Source organism: Gastrolobium bilobum, unplaced genomic scaffold (genome assembly GCF_033153095.1).
Source record: "Gastrolobium bilobum isolate Gb01-03AN ecotype WA unplaced genomic scaffold, APGP_CSIRO_Gbil_v1 utg18148, whole genome shotgun sequence".
NCBI classification, from domain to species: domain Eukaryota; kingdom Viridiplantae; phylum Streptophyta; class Magnoliopsida; order Fabales; family Fabaceae; genus Gastrolobium; species Gastrolobium bilobum.
Genome location: NW_026898104.1, coordinates 18,758 through 34,559, shown reverse-complemented (window position 1 = coordinate 34,559; position 15,802 = coordinate 18,758). Strand labels below are relative to the sequence as shown.

The 15,802-nt window shown below is 35.2% G+C and overlaps 1 protein-coding gene and 1 pseudogene across 1 annotated transcript; one reads left to right on the top strand and one right to left on the bottom strand.

Moving 5' to 3' along the window:
• Positions 1-377: 377 nt before the first annotated feature.
• LOC133312887 (ATP synthase subunit 9, mitochondrial) lies at positions 378-15,266 on the top strand. Its single transcript, XM_061514158.1, has 9 exons — positions 378-701; positions 2,890-2,992; positions 3,280-3,465; positions 4,454-4,516; positions 5,411-5,521; positions 5,667-5,719; positions 13,603-13,686; positions 13,814-14,447; positions 15,082-15,266. The coding sequence occupies exons 8-9, from the start codon at positions 14,393-14,395 to the stop codon at positions 15,264-15,266; spliced, it is 240 nt and encodes a 79-aa protein (XP_061370142.1). The 5' UTR covers positions 378-701; positions 2,890-2,992; positions 3,280-3,465; positions 4,454-4,516; positions 5,411-5,521; positions 5,667-5,719; positions 13,603-13,686; positions 13,814-14,392.
• Positions 8,417-9,204, bottom strand: LOC133312886 (F-box/kelch-repeat protein At3g27150-like; annotated as a pseudogene).
• Positions 15,267-15,802: the final 536 nt, after the last annotated feature.

Genomic DNA, 15,802 nt, shown 5'->3' with positions numbered 1-15,802 from the left:
GAAAAAATTTATTCTTGGAATTTCACATAACACACAAAAATAGCAATGTAGATGGCCATAGAAAATGTGGTATTCTAGGATACCAGTCTAGTGGAGAAAAGTTTTGTGAAATTTGAGACAAAATTATCCATGCCTTAGTCATCAACTGAAACATACCCATCTGTTCCAAATCTGTGACACAAAATCGATTTGTGTGTGTTATATGTATATCTGTGTATTTTCATAAGTAGCCTTAGGATATTACACTGTCACTTTACTGGTTTAAGGGTAATTTAGACTTTATTAAAACGCTGAGTTTCATCATCCATATAGATATAGGTTTATTAATATACACTTCAAACCACTGACAGGTTTTGAAACGCGTTCAACACGTAGTTGACTTTTTCCGATACATTGATTATTTCAACATGTGATTTTGACCGTGTTTGACACGCTCAAAGAGTACAAATGTAAAAATTTTGTAACTTTTATAAGATTAAAATAAATTAAAAAAAAATAAAAACAAAATTTAAAAAAAAAAAATTTGGTCGAACAATTTTGAGCCCTAAATCAGACCAGACCCCCTTCCGTCGTTCTTCCTCACCTTGCCGTCCGTCAATGCTCTTCGAGGTGTGTTCTTCATTCTCAACCAACCCTTCAAGGTGAACGCGGTACAGCTCGGTGGGCATCGCTTCTCTTCTTCATCGTGTTCAACTATTCAGGTCTTATTTTCTTCTTCGTTGTCTCTCTACTTACAAACATGCTAACATCCTCAATCTGATTTTACTGTTTGTTCCAACAATTACAAGTTATAACTTGTTGCTGTACCTGAATACTAGTTTGGGTAACATCCTCTATACTTGTTGGCTGTTGCTATACGCACATTTTTAATTTTACTGTTTGAAAAATTTGATGCATACAACCTGTTTGAAAATTTTACAAGTTATAAATTCTTCGTTTACTTGTTGCTGTATTTTTGGTTTATGTTAGTATTCAAATACTTGTGGACTTAGAAGGTAGTGTAAGGGTATTCGCACAGGTCACTAAAAGCACATAAATGTCTACAAATGCAAATGTAAAGGTCAGAAGAAGTTCAAGTATACCGATATACAGTAAAGTTTATCAGTGTTAAAAAAATAAGTGTTGCATAAATAATGAGACAGCTTGAAATTGTCGATTGACAATACTTCTATTGCATCTAAATCAGACAATGATATCAACAAAAAAGAACAATACAAATAGATTCAGCTTTAAAACAAATTTTAAGAGTATGGTAATAATGAAATTGTGCTGGTTAAGAGAGTGGTTTCTTGTAGTGTACCTAAATTAAAGGGAATAAGGATCACTTGGCAATTATAAATACTATTACAAGAGGTTAAATTACTTACTTAATCCTTAAAGTTTCACAAAAATTCAATTTAGTCCCTTTAGTTCAGATTTGTTTTAAGAAATGGCAATTGGAGCTGCTAACCTGTCTAGGAGCTCATATTCATAGGAGAAAAGCATCACCAAGTGGGTGATTCAAAACCAAACAATTATTTTCTAGATTGTAAATCAATTATTTTGTTACTTTGAATTTTGTATATATTCTGAATTTTCTAAAACAGTGGCTGTTCCTGATAGACCAAAATCATATAGCATGCAAGCTTTAAATGCTTGATCTAAATGGGGCCTTAAGACACTAAATCCACAATCTTTTCTTATGAATATATTATATATATATATATATATATATATATATATATATTAAAAATATTATTTTATATCAAAACGTGTCCCAACGTGTTGAAATTTAACATTTTCTAGAATTAACGTGTCGGAGTGTCGTGTCATATCCCGTGTCCCGTGTCGGTGTCGGTACATCACAGAATATACATGTTCTGTTCTGTTCTGCATCATTCAATTCAGTTTTGCAAATTCTCTCTCTTCGATTTTCAGTAACTAAAATTCCTTGTTTGCTCTGATAGGGTTTCACTCAAAAACCCAAAAATCTGACCTTGGTTCGCTGTTATTGTTGCTTCTTCTCTGTTGTTTGTCTTCTGCTTGTTTGAAGGTCACCAACCGGTAACACAAGTGTGCTTGTGTGTTTCTTGGTTGGATGTTTTTGTGCTGCTGTGTAATTTTAGTAAGCATGTCATAGTATTTGAAAATGTGGTATTCTAGGATACCAGTCTAGTGGGGAAAAGTTTTGTGAATTTTGAGACAAAATTACCCTTCTCAGACAAAGTATCATGCCCTAGTCATCGACTGAAACATACCCATCTGTAGAGCTATCAATATGGGACAGACCCAGCGGGCCAGCCCTACAACTCCCGCCCCTATTTTTTTTTGCCCTCCCAATAACAATCATCTCTTTTGTGAATTTTTACCAAAATCCTAAATTTCTGTTTGTTGTTGTGTTTCTTATTTGTTCCCATTTCTTCTACTTCTCCAGTTCTTCTTCTTCTTCGTAGAGGCTCGTTTTGTTTGATAGCTCTTCTAATTTCTTCTACTTCTCCTCGTTCTTCTTCTTCGCAGAGGTATGTTTTCTTCTCCTCGAAAGCTTCATTTTTTTTTTCTCTCTCTCTTTGTCTTTGTGGCAACCTGTGATGGCTTCAATCTTTTTGAAATAAATGTTGTTGGGTTATCGACTGATTCACCCTTTTTGTGCCTATGGTTTTTTTGTTTTTTTTCTGTGTTCTTCTTTGGGTTTATGTGGCAATTTCCCATGGCATGTGTTTCACCCAACTTTAATTTTTTAAACCTATATAAATCTTGTTCTGCTAACTTCTGGAGTTATACTGCACGTTTTCATACTCCCCATTTCTGATTTTTATTAAATTAACTTTAAAATTCCCTTTATTTATTTATTTTAATTAATTTTAATTTTTCAAGAGTATAATGTTGAGCTATGTTGATTGTTGGGAACAGTGAGGTTCTGCTTCACTTCGTGGTCGATGCAATTTTGGGGGATTTAGGTGTTCAATCAGATTCAGATCCTAGTTGTGCTTCTTCGGTGTTCATCCAAGAATCTGTGAGTAATATCCCACAAACATAGCTTGCTTCCTACTTTATTTTCTACATTGAAAATCTGATACTAGTTTTAGGCATTAGCGAATAGTGTCTCCATTGAAAATCCCTCAAAACATAACTACTATTACATTCAAAGGGTAATCTCTCTCCCCCTCTCTCTCCAAGTCACCCATTATATGAGGTGGAAGTGGAATGAGTTGATTCATTGAATCTTTGGTATCTGTCTCCAAAAGTCAATATTATAATATGCATCCTCCATTTTTATGAAACTTCTCTGGTTCGCTGCAGTGTAAAAGTAACAACAGTAACACAGTGAGTGAAGGAAGGAAAGGCAAAAACTCCATACAGTGAGTGAAGCTAAAGCTACAAACAAAAATTCAATTCTGGGGTTTTTTTGCTTTTGGTGATTTTATCAACAAATGGGGGTTGTTTCACAGGATGCCCTCAACCATATCAAAGCTCTCATGGATCAAGGTCTTCCCTTTATCATGTTCTCTCTCTCTTTCATCTTCCTTCTTTTTTTTTTTTTTGACTTTCTACTTTTTTATTTTTTTTTTTGAATTTTTTTTTTGTTTCCAATAATGCTAGTTGAGGAGCCATTGCAGAGAACGTTTCAGGCGACCATTTTCGTTACTCTTTCCTATCTGATCTTAACATTCCAAATTCTTCAACTATGAGTTTTTTTTTTTTTTTTCCTTCCATTTTTACTACTTGGGAGTTTGCTTGTTTTCAACATCTGCTGATGCTGATCTCTGTTTTCTGTATGACCTGTGTGTTGTTCTGATGTACATGTCGTGTTTTAATGGATTTTGTTTACTGTTATGGCCTTTGGAACCCTGAAATTCTAGTAATTGCTGTGTCTAAATGTTTCATTAATTGGTTCTTCTACATGCTTCCACTTGTGTTTGGTACATTTCACGCATGGTGATGATTCAGCAAGAGAGAGAGAGAGAGAGGGGGGGGGGGGGGGGGGTTAAATGAGATCTGATTTCAACTATGAAGTTCAATTAATGTGGCACTTCTATGTATATCTTCAACTATCTTGGTTAACTTGGTTGAAGTAGACAGTCATTTCTTATGTTTTACACCTCCTATTATTTATTTAAGTTTACTGACAAACATAATTGGTCATAAGCAGTGTTGTTAAAACGTAGAATCGTACGATTCTACGTTTTTTGACTAAAAAAAAACGTGTTGAAACGGAAAATGAGTTGAAACGGTTGAAATGGCGGGTCAACTCGGTTGACTCGGCGAGTTTACCGAGTTAACTCAGTGTTCAAAAAAAAAAAAAACGAAATTTGGGCCAGATAGAGTGCGTTCAGTCTGTTTCTGTTTTGTCCAATAAAATAAAATAATGATTTTTTTGTTTTAAAATATATTATTAATAAAATATCTCTTAATAAAATACCCGATTGTATGACTCTCTTCGTTTGGGTCTTCTCTCTGCATTTGGGTCTCCTAGTCTCCTTCGCAAGCGGCGGTCTTTAACCAAGAAGAGTAGAAGACAGCAGCAGCGGCGACTCAAGTAAGCATTCTGATCTCCTTTTTCCTATTCTTCTTCTTTTTCCTATTCTGATCTCGTTTCTCTCCTAGTCTTCTTCCCTCATTTTTTTTTTGGATAGTTTCTTCCTCGCTTGTTTTTTGCAGTCGCTTGTTCTTTGTTCTGATCTCGTTTCTCCTAGTCTTCCTCGCTTGTTTCTCTCCAGTCGCTTTTTTCCTCATTTTCCAGTCGCTTGTTTTTCCAGTCGCCCATTTTAATTTTATATGATAAATCATAAAAAAATATATATGATTGTTTCTGGCCATTTTTATTTTATAGAAAAAATATAAAAAATAAAATTATATATTTCTCTGAATATATGATTGTTTCTCGCCTCTGTTTTTTTGGTCCTTTAACTTTTGGATGCTCATGAAAATTTTACTTATGCAAAATTATGTGGTTCTGCGTTTAAAAATTATGCACATAAGGCTCTATGGATTCTGTTTGTTTATTTTATTATCTATTGTATATGGCTGAAATTTGAAAGCTCAGAACCAGTGTTGTTAATTTTATTTCCTTAGTGTTTGGACTTATGTATTGGTGTGTTTTGGTTATATGTTGGATATTTTATTTTTTTGGGTATGTAGTACACTCTTACGTTTCGTTTAAGTTTCTAGTTTTTACGTTTTTGCTCACCCTTTGCTCACCCCTACTGTTCCGGCGTAGACTCTACGTTTTAACAACCTTGGTCATAAGTTCTTTCTGTTTATGGACACCTGCAAATTTAATCAATTGCTAGCAATTATCTAATTATTCAAATGGGGTTTGATGAATGCTGGGAATCTCTTAGTAACTGATTGCAGCTGCTTAAGCTTAAGTGTTTTCACTAGAAAAACACTCTTATCTCCCCTCTTGGAATTTAATTGCTGTTATTTGCAGAATGTTCCAACAGCAAGGCTTCACTTATCCTCTGAGACACAAAATCGATTTGTGTGAAACTTGGCCAGTGGAGTAGCTCGTGGATGTTCGCCGCTGTGGTTGACACCGGTGGTGAGTTGTCTTCGTCGGGTCCTCTTAGTCGTATGAGCGGAAGCCAAGATTTGATCAACTATTTGTCTTTTCTTCAATTTTTGTCTGTGTCACAGACTCAATAGATTTTTATAAATATTAATTGACCCTTTCTTTTGTTTTTCAGAACAAGGAGAACATCACTCTTCGTCTGACAATCGCTGTGCGTATTTTTCTCAGGTACTTCGACTTGTGCGTTCTATTGGGTTATTTCCTTTCTTTTTTCCTTTTTGGTTGGATATGTCTTTCTTGGTTTTTTTTTTTTTATTACTTTCGCTTACCGATTGGGTTGTTTGTCATTATAATTTTTAGTATAAGCACCTGAATAGTACATGAGATGTTTACCTTATGCATTTTATTGCAAAAAAGATAGCGCCAGTGGCAAACACTGAATTGTGCAAAATCATCCTTCTTGTATTTGAATATTTTTGGTTGATTGCAATATCTTTTTGGGTCAGGTTTGTTTGATTCTTTGCTTCTTGGTTTGGGAAATGGTCCTAATTTTGATGTATAGGTGTTTGGGAATTTTGCTATGGTTGTTTTCGAGTAGTGGGTCATTTCAGATTTTTCCGTTCTTCCCTTGCTTCTGCCACCGACTCATCTTTTCATTGTGTTATTTTATTTTGTAAATGGTTGGCATTGGTTGCCAACTTGGCATGCTTCAGAGTAAGTGAAAACAAAAAATATGAGAAATGAAGTTGCCTAATTCACATCCTGGCACTAGGATTATTAGGGAATTTTCGATGGAGTAGGAGCACATGCTCCTTTACCATAAAAAGATAAAAAGTGATGACTCAAAGGGAAATAGAAAAAAATAATTGGATCCAAATGGGTAAATTTTGTCTTATATAAAAAGGGGAACCACCCAGTTGTATAGTCCCATGGTTGTCAAACTCGCGAGTAAACTCGCAAACTCGGATGAGTTTACACTTCTGGTCACCCTCAACGTTTCTGTTTCCATGCGAACTCGCTTTTGGCACTTAAATGGTAGAAACACAGTGTTTTTTGGCAAACTCTTAAGCTCGTACGAGTTTAATGAGTTCAAGGAAATGCTGAGTGTCCTATGAACCCAAAAATTTGACCCAAAACCCATCGTATAAATGGGTTTTTTAAACACAAAAAACCCTAATACCTGGTTTCAGCCACCAGGTACTGCTAAATGAGGTCGCGCGACTCTGTCGGCTTCGTCTGATGTGCTTTGTCGTGCTGGATCGTCCTCTCCGACATGCTTCGTCATCGTCTGAAGCTTCTCCGACATGCTTCATCGTCATTCGTAGCTTCTCCGACCATCATCTCTCTTCGTTGCCGTCGCGGTTGGTGTTCTCTGCCTCAATCTCTTCTCCGCTTCATTTCTTTCTTCTTTTTTGTTTGCCACTGTTTCGCTTTTTTTTTCTGCCTCTGTTTCTCATTTGTTTATAATATTTTTTTTTTCTATTTTTAATTTTCACCAATCCCTGTTTGCCTCTTTTTTTTCTCGTTTCTTTTTTTCGCTTCCTCTGTTTCTCTATTTCTCTGCGTCAATACCTTTTTTTTTTAATTTTAATTTTAATTTTTTTGCCCGTTTCGTATATTTGCTGCCACACGCCCACACCACACCACATGTATATTTGATAAACCAAATGTGGGATAAACTAAATTGGAAACAGATCCTCTAATGTGAAAAAAAAAAACAGGATCTGGATCCTCTAATGTGAAAAATCACATGACCATGTCATGTGGAAAATCATAACCATACAAAGGTAGATCAATGCTAATAAAGGAGGAGAGAGAAAATATATTAAAATAGATACTTACAAAATCATAAAAGTTGATTTAGACGAATTTTCTTCCCATTCTTCCAACAATTCACCAGCTCTCTACCTGGGTATTTCCTCGTCTGAGAATGAAGTCAAAGTGTGCGGGGAAATCGCCTTCTTTCATTTGGTTTCGATTTCGTCTGAGAGGGGAGCGTTGGATCCTTAGTCTTGGACACAAAGGAAGCTAACAAGGTACGTAAATCATGATTTCAGGTTTCTCCTATTCACCCTCTTGTATGTTCTGGTATAGGGAAATCTCCTTTGAATGATTCTAAATTGCATATAATGATAATATTTCTCTGTTTGTGATGTTTTGATGTTTGATACAAGTGGTCACTTTTTCTTTTTCTTTTTTCTAATTCAATTATCGTTGAAACAATCATGCTTCAAAACATGATAAATACACAACAAGAATTATAATTAAATGACCCTCAACCGTACGTAATTAACAAAACCACTTTCTTGGAGAAAATTAAAATAAAAATTTGATGCTAAATTTAAGTTAATGTTGAAAGGAGAAGCAATTATAAGACATAAATTAATGTGCTTATGTTCTGGCAATATAGGACAATCGAATTTGGTATAGATCAACTTGAAATGTCTTCTATGAAAATTCAAAAGCATGGATCATAGAACTATTTGAAACATTTGATAATTAGGACAAATCCAAAACAAGAAAAAACACAAAGGGAACAACAATTTAAGACCTGTGCTCCAGGAAACCCACCAAGTGGCCAATTTACATCTTTCTGCAACAAGGTAATACTCTTGCTCAATTGGTACAGTTATAACTCTAATTGGCTAAAATTTTTTTTTTCAAAATGAAATTTTTTGTAACTTGCTACTGAGGTACTAATTGGTACAGCTATAGAATAAACAGTTTTTTATTCATATTATAGTATTGTTTAGTTGTGTTATATGTTACAACTCTTCCAAGATATGTGATATATGAAGATGGAAGTTTCTGTGCTTATAAGAAACAAAGGAAAACAACATAAGCTAAGTAAAAAAAAAAGGCAACTCCATATTGACTTGCAAGCTTGTCTGCCTCCTTTTTTTTTCTTTTTTGGGACATCAAGGTTCAGGTTAACATCAGGGCACAAATGTCAAAAGAGTGATAGTCGGTGTTTCTGCATACAATTTCCCTCCACTGCAAGTTCTCAACATCTGGATCAGGGCAGCAAGTGTATACAGACATCAAGGTATGTGAATAGGAAGCACAGTTAGCACCAATGAGAAGTAGCTAATTACCCAAGGATTTGAATGCCCTGCCCAAATCTCCACGCCAGGGACCTTCTTGAGTATTAGCTTTTAGTGGAACTGGTCCTAACTTCTTCCATGAATTTGTTCCCTTCATATATACCTTTACCTCATTTGAGGAAGTATCAAGTACATAAAGCTTATTATTGACAACAGCAAAAAGAGGTGGGAATCTCGAAGTTGAAAGTGGAATATCTTTCAACATGTCAGGAACCAAGGTCCAACTATTTGTCTCTTCATCAAAAAATCCCGCACAAGTGAGATTATTTTTTTGCTCATCTTGTCCTCCAATTACATAGAACTTGTTATCCATGTAACAGCCTGAGCAAAACATCCTCTCTCGTATCATTCTTGGGAGGGTCTTCCAAGACTGGCTTTTTGAATTGTATTTCTCAACAAAGCTCAAAACTTCACTATAAGTTTTTGTTTCAAGTCCACCTGCAACAAATGCAAAGATATCATGGGAGGCTGATGCAAAAAGTTAACTTGGGCTGTTCATGGGAGGAGCCTTGGACCATTTATTTGTTGCTAAGTCATACCTCCAAACAGAATATTCGCCAGCCTCCGATCCTTGAACAAACAGATGGGTCCCCGCAGAAAATGTCCCATTGTTTCCACACCTAAAACTGTAAACCGGTGGAATAATAGATCGAATAATCGGGAGATTCCTGCAGGACTTGAAATGGCGATCAAATGCACACCAATTTCCTTGATAACTTTCTAACATAAAGACACATGGTTCTTTGAACCCTATCTCTCTCCTAATTTCATAGATTTCACCACTCGAGTTGCGCCTGAAATTTCTTGTTTAGACAGTCCAACTTCCAGTGTTCTGAGATAGGAAATCTAGCCAATATCATTGTCTCTAGCTCACCAATGAGACGTGGAACAATAGGTTCCTGACTTGAGGATGAACTATCTCTAATCTTTTTTGCTGAGGCATTCTGCGAACTTTTATCTTTTTTACTAGTCATACTAAGGCAAGTGCTCTTTTTCGTTGCCTTATGTTTCCTCTTCTCCGAATTGCTATCCATCTATAACTGCAAACGGAAAATCGTGTCAGCAATTAACAGTTACTAGCTTAACATTTAAGACGATAAGAACAAGAAATGCAATGCATATAGCCATTGAAGTAGCAACTCTTATAGCATGACTTGAGTTTTTATAGTTGCACCCACATTGAAATAACATAAGTGATAGCTAGAAACCTAGCAAACTAAAATGAAATACTAGTGTCATTTTCATCTGTTTAGCCTGCTGTAGAATATTCTTTAATAGTAAACAATTGGAGGCAAGCACCTTACATGGCTGTTATCAACTAGACACAGATACACACTCATACTTACTGGACAAAGGAAGAAATGACAGCAGCAAATGCAGAAAAAAAGTGGAAACAAGTCAATAATTTTCCATAGATTCCAATAAAATAAAAGACTAGTAATAAATAAACTTACTGATATTAAAATTATCTGTGATATAGTGATCTTAAGAACTTACTTTGTTCTTCAAAAGAATTTATTGATAAACAATTCCAACTCCCTGCTAAACTGCTGGAATCCTGGTAGTTGTAATATGGAATTGACCTGTGCACCAAAAACACAGTATATCTAATAAGTAACTTGATCTGAGGTCAACTGCTGCAAAGGTTTTTGTATAAAAAAATTCAGTAAAATGCATGATAGTCTATTTAGCCTGCTGTAGAATATTCTTTAATAGTAAACAATTGGAGGCAAGCACCTTGCATGGCTTTTATCAACTAGACACAGGCACACACTCGCACTTACAGGACAAAGGAAGAAATGACAGCAGAAAATGCAGAAAAAAAGAGAGGAAACAAATCAATATTTTTCCACAGTTTCCAATAAAACAAAAGACTAGTAATAAATAAACTAACTGATATTAAATTTATCTCTGATGTAGTGATATTAAGAACTTACTTTGTTCTTCAAAGTTTTGATTGATAAACAATTCTAACTCCCTGCTAAACTGTTGGAGTCCTGCTAGTTGTAATTTGGAATTGACCTGTGCACCAAAAACACTATGAATCTGAGAATTAACTTGATCTGCGGTCAACAGTTCCAAAGGTTTTTTGTAAAAAAATTCAATATAATGCACAATAGTCAGTTTTCATTGGGAACCTTGGTATTTGACCAAGTGGTTATGTGCACAGATCATGCAAAACTTGGATAACCAAAATACACAATAGGAACCAACATCAAAGGAAATAGCAGAACTCGCTCCTGAAGAATTAGAAGGTATTCACACACTCTGATAAGGTTCAAGATCAATAACAAATGATTATAGAATAAGGATTGAGATGTGAAATCTGTAATTTGTATTGATATTTGGGTCTGAACAGAACAATGGAAATTACAAGGGAAATGAAGTACACAGATTCAAATGATTACAGATTGGCAAAGTAAGGAAAATACAAGCTACTCTATAGAAATCAAGTCAGAGCATTAGAGAGGCTATGATTCTCTCCCAAGTCCAAATCCAAATGCCCAAGATTCAAGATGCTTCCCCTACATCTTTACCTTCTGTTTTATAAATGTCATTCATGCCACTAACTGCTCTAACCAGCTAATTAACTAATGACTCACACCAAGGGGTCATATCACACTCACATAGGTGTAATCCTTGTAATGGGTGTTTTGTCCTCAACGTTCTCATTCATTTCAAACAGTGACATGTTCATCATCATAAGTGCATATCTTACCTTCATAAGGAGTTAGTTCAATTTAACTTCATTCTATTTCCACCCACCCACCCAACTCCTTCGTGGTCTCTTTTATCTTACCTTGTATAAGGGGTTAACCAATAGAAAAAAGGATAACTCTTCACCAAAACCCTGCTTTCTTTCTTTCACAGCTTAATATACAATAGTTAATTTGCCTAAAATCTTAAGCCACTTGGTGTGTATGAATCTGTTTGCAGAACTATTATTTTTTGGGCAGAGGTCAGTTTGCCAATGCTCACTACACTTTCTATTTGGTTCAGATATTCTTGATTCTAGTTCACTTTTCAGTTACAGCTTCCTAGGAACACTAACTCACTGGAACATATATAAATATAATCCATTTGGTGAGGGTTATAATGGAAGATACAGAGAAAAAACCACACATATGAAGGAAACTATACCAGGGAACCGATAAAAGCAGAAAATACAACATGCATACAAATGAGTCTAACATGTGATTTCACATTCACTCTATAATAACCCACGTTATCAAGATGTGTAAATGGGAATTATTCAAGGATTTAATGTGATAAATGGATGTATGACAAGAAAGTATAGGGACCAAATTGCAAATATGCAAAAGTTAGCCTAAACATAATTATGAGGTCATAATAATTACCTTACACTAATTAGAAACTAATGTCTAATTAGAGGGTTCAATCGGGTGAAAATCTCAATTTTATGGTTAAAATACCCACCAATGGTAAAATGGTAATTTGACAAAACTACCCGATTTTGGACCAACTCTGGGAAATACACTTCAGCTAGGCCTATAAAATTAGGGAACCATATTGGAAAGAGGAAAATTAGAGGAAAATCTAATTATACGCATAAAGTCACTTTTTGGGGAAAAAGTCAATTAGTGAAGATACTGGGTAAAATGCAACTGTGTAAAAGTTACTCGAAACTTTTGAATATTGTAGTGACATACCATTAAATAATTTTGGCGAATGTCAAAATAAATATTAGATAGTTTAAATCATAGAATTATAAAAGATTAATGGGGTTCATTAAGAGTAAATTGATTGCTTCCCCACACAAGTCACTTAAGTGACATGCCACCTCACTCTCCCTTATTTTTCTCTTCCTCTTGTGAGCAAACAGCAGCTCCTTCTCCCCCTATGAACAGTAACCCGAGCTGCCCCCTCCCTCCTCCATTGTTAGATGAACCAAGCTCACAAGTCACTAACCAAGCCTCAAATTGAAAAAGTCTATTACACAAAAGATGTTCCTCTGGCCTCAAATAAGTGAACCCAATCTTCATTCACCATTGAGGAGCTTTGGTTTGGAAGAAAAGCCTCAAGGGAAGACCAGCGAAATTTGGAGAGAAAGCATGGTGGAGGCATTTTTTATGCTTCAAAACATGGGGGAAACATTCCTTGTGCCTTCCTTGGTGATTTAGAGGTAAGAAACATGAATTTTGATGGATGATTTGATGGATTTAATGTCAGGGTTCATTGGAGAAATTTTGAGTAATGTATGAAATGTTGTGAATTAGGCTTTGTTGCTTTGGATATGTTTAGGAGGTGATTTTAATGGTGAATCAATCTTAAAAACCAACATGCATGAAATTGAATTTTGAAGCCTTGAAAATATGAGTTCAAAGAGGGTGTGATTGGTTAATGATGTTGTGACATGAATGGGCATTGTTGCCTTTACAAATTTTGCTAAGGAATGGTATCTAGAGGTGAAAAATTATTAAAACAACCCTTGGGACTATTTTTGGTGTCATGGCCGAAATTCATGGCTTGAAATGTGAGAATTCTTGTTATTCAAGTAATGATGGTGTGTTGTGTTTTGACGGTGGTTGTTGTTCATGGGATATTTTGGTGTTGAAAACCACCAAGTGTTGGTGTTGAAAAGCTTGAAAAGTTGATGAATTACCTATGGTATATTTTGGCCATGTCTTGAACAAATAGGTTGGAAGCTTGTTAAATTTTGGTTGATGCTTGGAAGTTATTTCTAGGGTCATTCCAAGTAGTTTTAAGGTGAAAAAGCTTTGCTTTTAGTTTGGTCTTTGATAAATTGCAAAATGTGTGCTTTCTTGAATAATTGAGATAATTGATTATTGACTTGATTTGGGCTTGAATTGACATGGTAAATATGATTAGAAATGGTCCATAATGGAGGAAAATAGATGAAACAACCATTTGTGTCATTTTGTATAATGACTGAAAATGTGCATGAATAAAGTGTTGAAATTGCATGTATTTTCAAGACTTGGAATAACAAATTGATAGTAGCCTGTTGATTGTTTGATAATGTAGTTGGAAGTGATAACTTGATGTTGGATCAAACATTGGAGCAAATGAGTGGAGGAAGTCTTGATTATTGACTTGGTGAAAATTTGTGTGAGTACATTAAATTGATCCTTGATGGATTGATATTCATTAATCATGTATCTAATTGTGTTCAAGCATAGACTTGATAACTTGTATGAAAATTGTGTTATTAATTGAATTGTCATCCTTTGAATAGGTGACTTTGACATTTGAAGGTATTTTAAAAAGATTGCTTGTGCTTCCAGAAAGTTTAGCAAGAAATGAGCTACAAGAGGTAAGCTCTTGGTTAAGAGTTTTACTCCATTATGTTGTTCAACCATGCTTTTACGGAAGTAATCATTATTATTTGGATGATTGAGTGGTGTGTTAGTTAATGTGGTATGTTGCATTCATATAGAATTATTGGGTCATTGGTGAAAACACCAGTGGACAAACAATACGGGCTAGACTGTGTGTTAGTGGAATGACTGATATACAGTTGAAGCTTCTGTGATGATTAACTATTATATGTTCTTTGGCCATTAAAACCAGGTTTATGAATTTCCTGAGTGTACTGGATGCACAACTTAGATAGCTAGTGAGCTTATTTGAATGGACAAAGTTCACGAGTGATCCCAGGACACTATATGGACCTTGAGTGGACAAAGTTCACGTGTGATCCCAGGGTCCTATACAGACACCAAATGGACTAGATTCATGTGTTATTTGAGTGTACTGAACGCAGAGTTTTAATCACTGCTAATATTGTCTCTAGCTCTATGATGTACTTTATATTATGTGGATACTAACCTTTCATGCAGGAAGTGAACTGATAGGTGGAGACTGTTCCATAAAATCTGAGTTTGCTGAGATGTTATTTCTCCCAGTTTGGGGACATGTTTCAGGTACTCCAACAGTAGCAGGAGAACCCTTGCAGGGCAAGAGGCTTGTAGAGGGTTAAAGGACTCGTCACTGCTAGACATTTGGATATGTTATTTTGGGGATGATTGTACATATTCTTTTGTTGTATGATGTATAATCATGCACACATATAATCTGATATTTGTTTTGGGAGACATGTATGTAAATGATGTATATCTTTTGTAATTAAGGTATGTGTAGCTTTTTTACAGTTATATGCTTTTGATATTGTCACGTATAAAAATGTATGTCTGACATGTGTATTGATATGGAGCCATTATCTGTGTGAATCTGTGGATGAATCCCAGGTCCATCAATGTTGGACTATCTAGTATTTATCCGGACTGGACTTTTTTGACTGTCAGGTACCATTTATGTTGTGGGAATTATCCCTGGATTGTCCAGTTTACAGCTAAAATGTTGTACGTGAGATTCCATCCGGATGGTATGTGTTATCATACTCGGGTAGTCATTGACCATTAATTATGGTTACAGGATTATTAAGTTGGAATTCTTTACATGTATGAAACTGTACAATCATGTTAATACAAATAATACAATATTCAATTGCTTCAGCGGGAGCTGCTGTAGGTATTGGAAACGTATTCAGTTCATTAATTCATTCCGTGGCAAGAAATCCATCATTGGCAAAACAGTTATTCGGATATGCAATCCTGGGCTTTGCTCTAACCGAGGCTATTGCCTTGTTCGCATTAATGATGGCCTTTTTGATTCTATTTGTTTTCTAAGTTTCTATGGAAATACATCAGGAAAAGAAAATGAAAAAGTTAATTCATAAAATTACTAAATGATAACCTTGATACTTTTGTGTAAGTCTTCCGCTTAAGTATTTAAATATGTTGTGTTTTAAATATCATTTTGCATGTTAACAAGATGGATGCAAATAGGTTGTTACACACTCGGAGTGGGGAGCTTAAGAGTTTCTTCAGGAGAAATGGATGGAAACAAAAAAACTGAAGTGAAGCAATCATGGAGAAGGTGGACTTGAGTTTCTATCACTCTTTACAATAATGAAGAAGACAGATATCTTTTAGTCTTTTAATGTTTTGATAATGGATTGTCATTCTTGGGTAATAGAGGTGTATCTCCAAAACTAACAACATTTGCATTTCTGGAAAGAAAACAAAGGACAAAAGTTGAATTCAATTATGCATGTGAAAGAACTCGAGCAATCTCTGTTGGGTTTTTTACGTAACCTTTATAGCTGATATATAGTTTGTTCAACTTAGCAATAACAAAGAAGATATAGCCATTATCAGGCTGG

Bases quoted from the DNA above. Each gene is read 5' to 3' on its own strand.
- LOC133312887 (XM_061514158.1), top strand. From the start codon at position 14,393: ATGTGGATACTAACCTTTCATGCAGGAAGTGAACTGATAGGTGGAGAC. The intron at 14,448-15,081 runs TAAAATCTGAGT...TAATACAATATT, and splicing joins GATAGGTGGAGACTGTTCCA to CAATTGCTTCAGCGGGAGCT.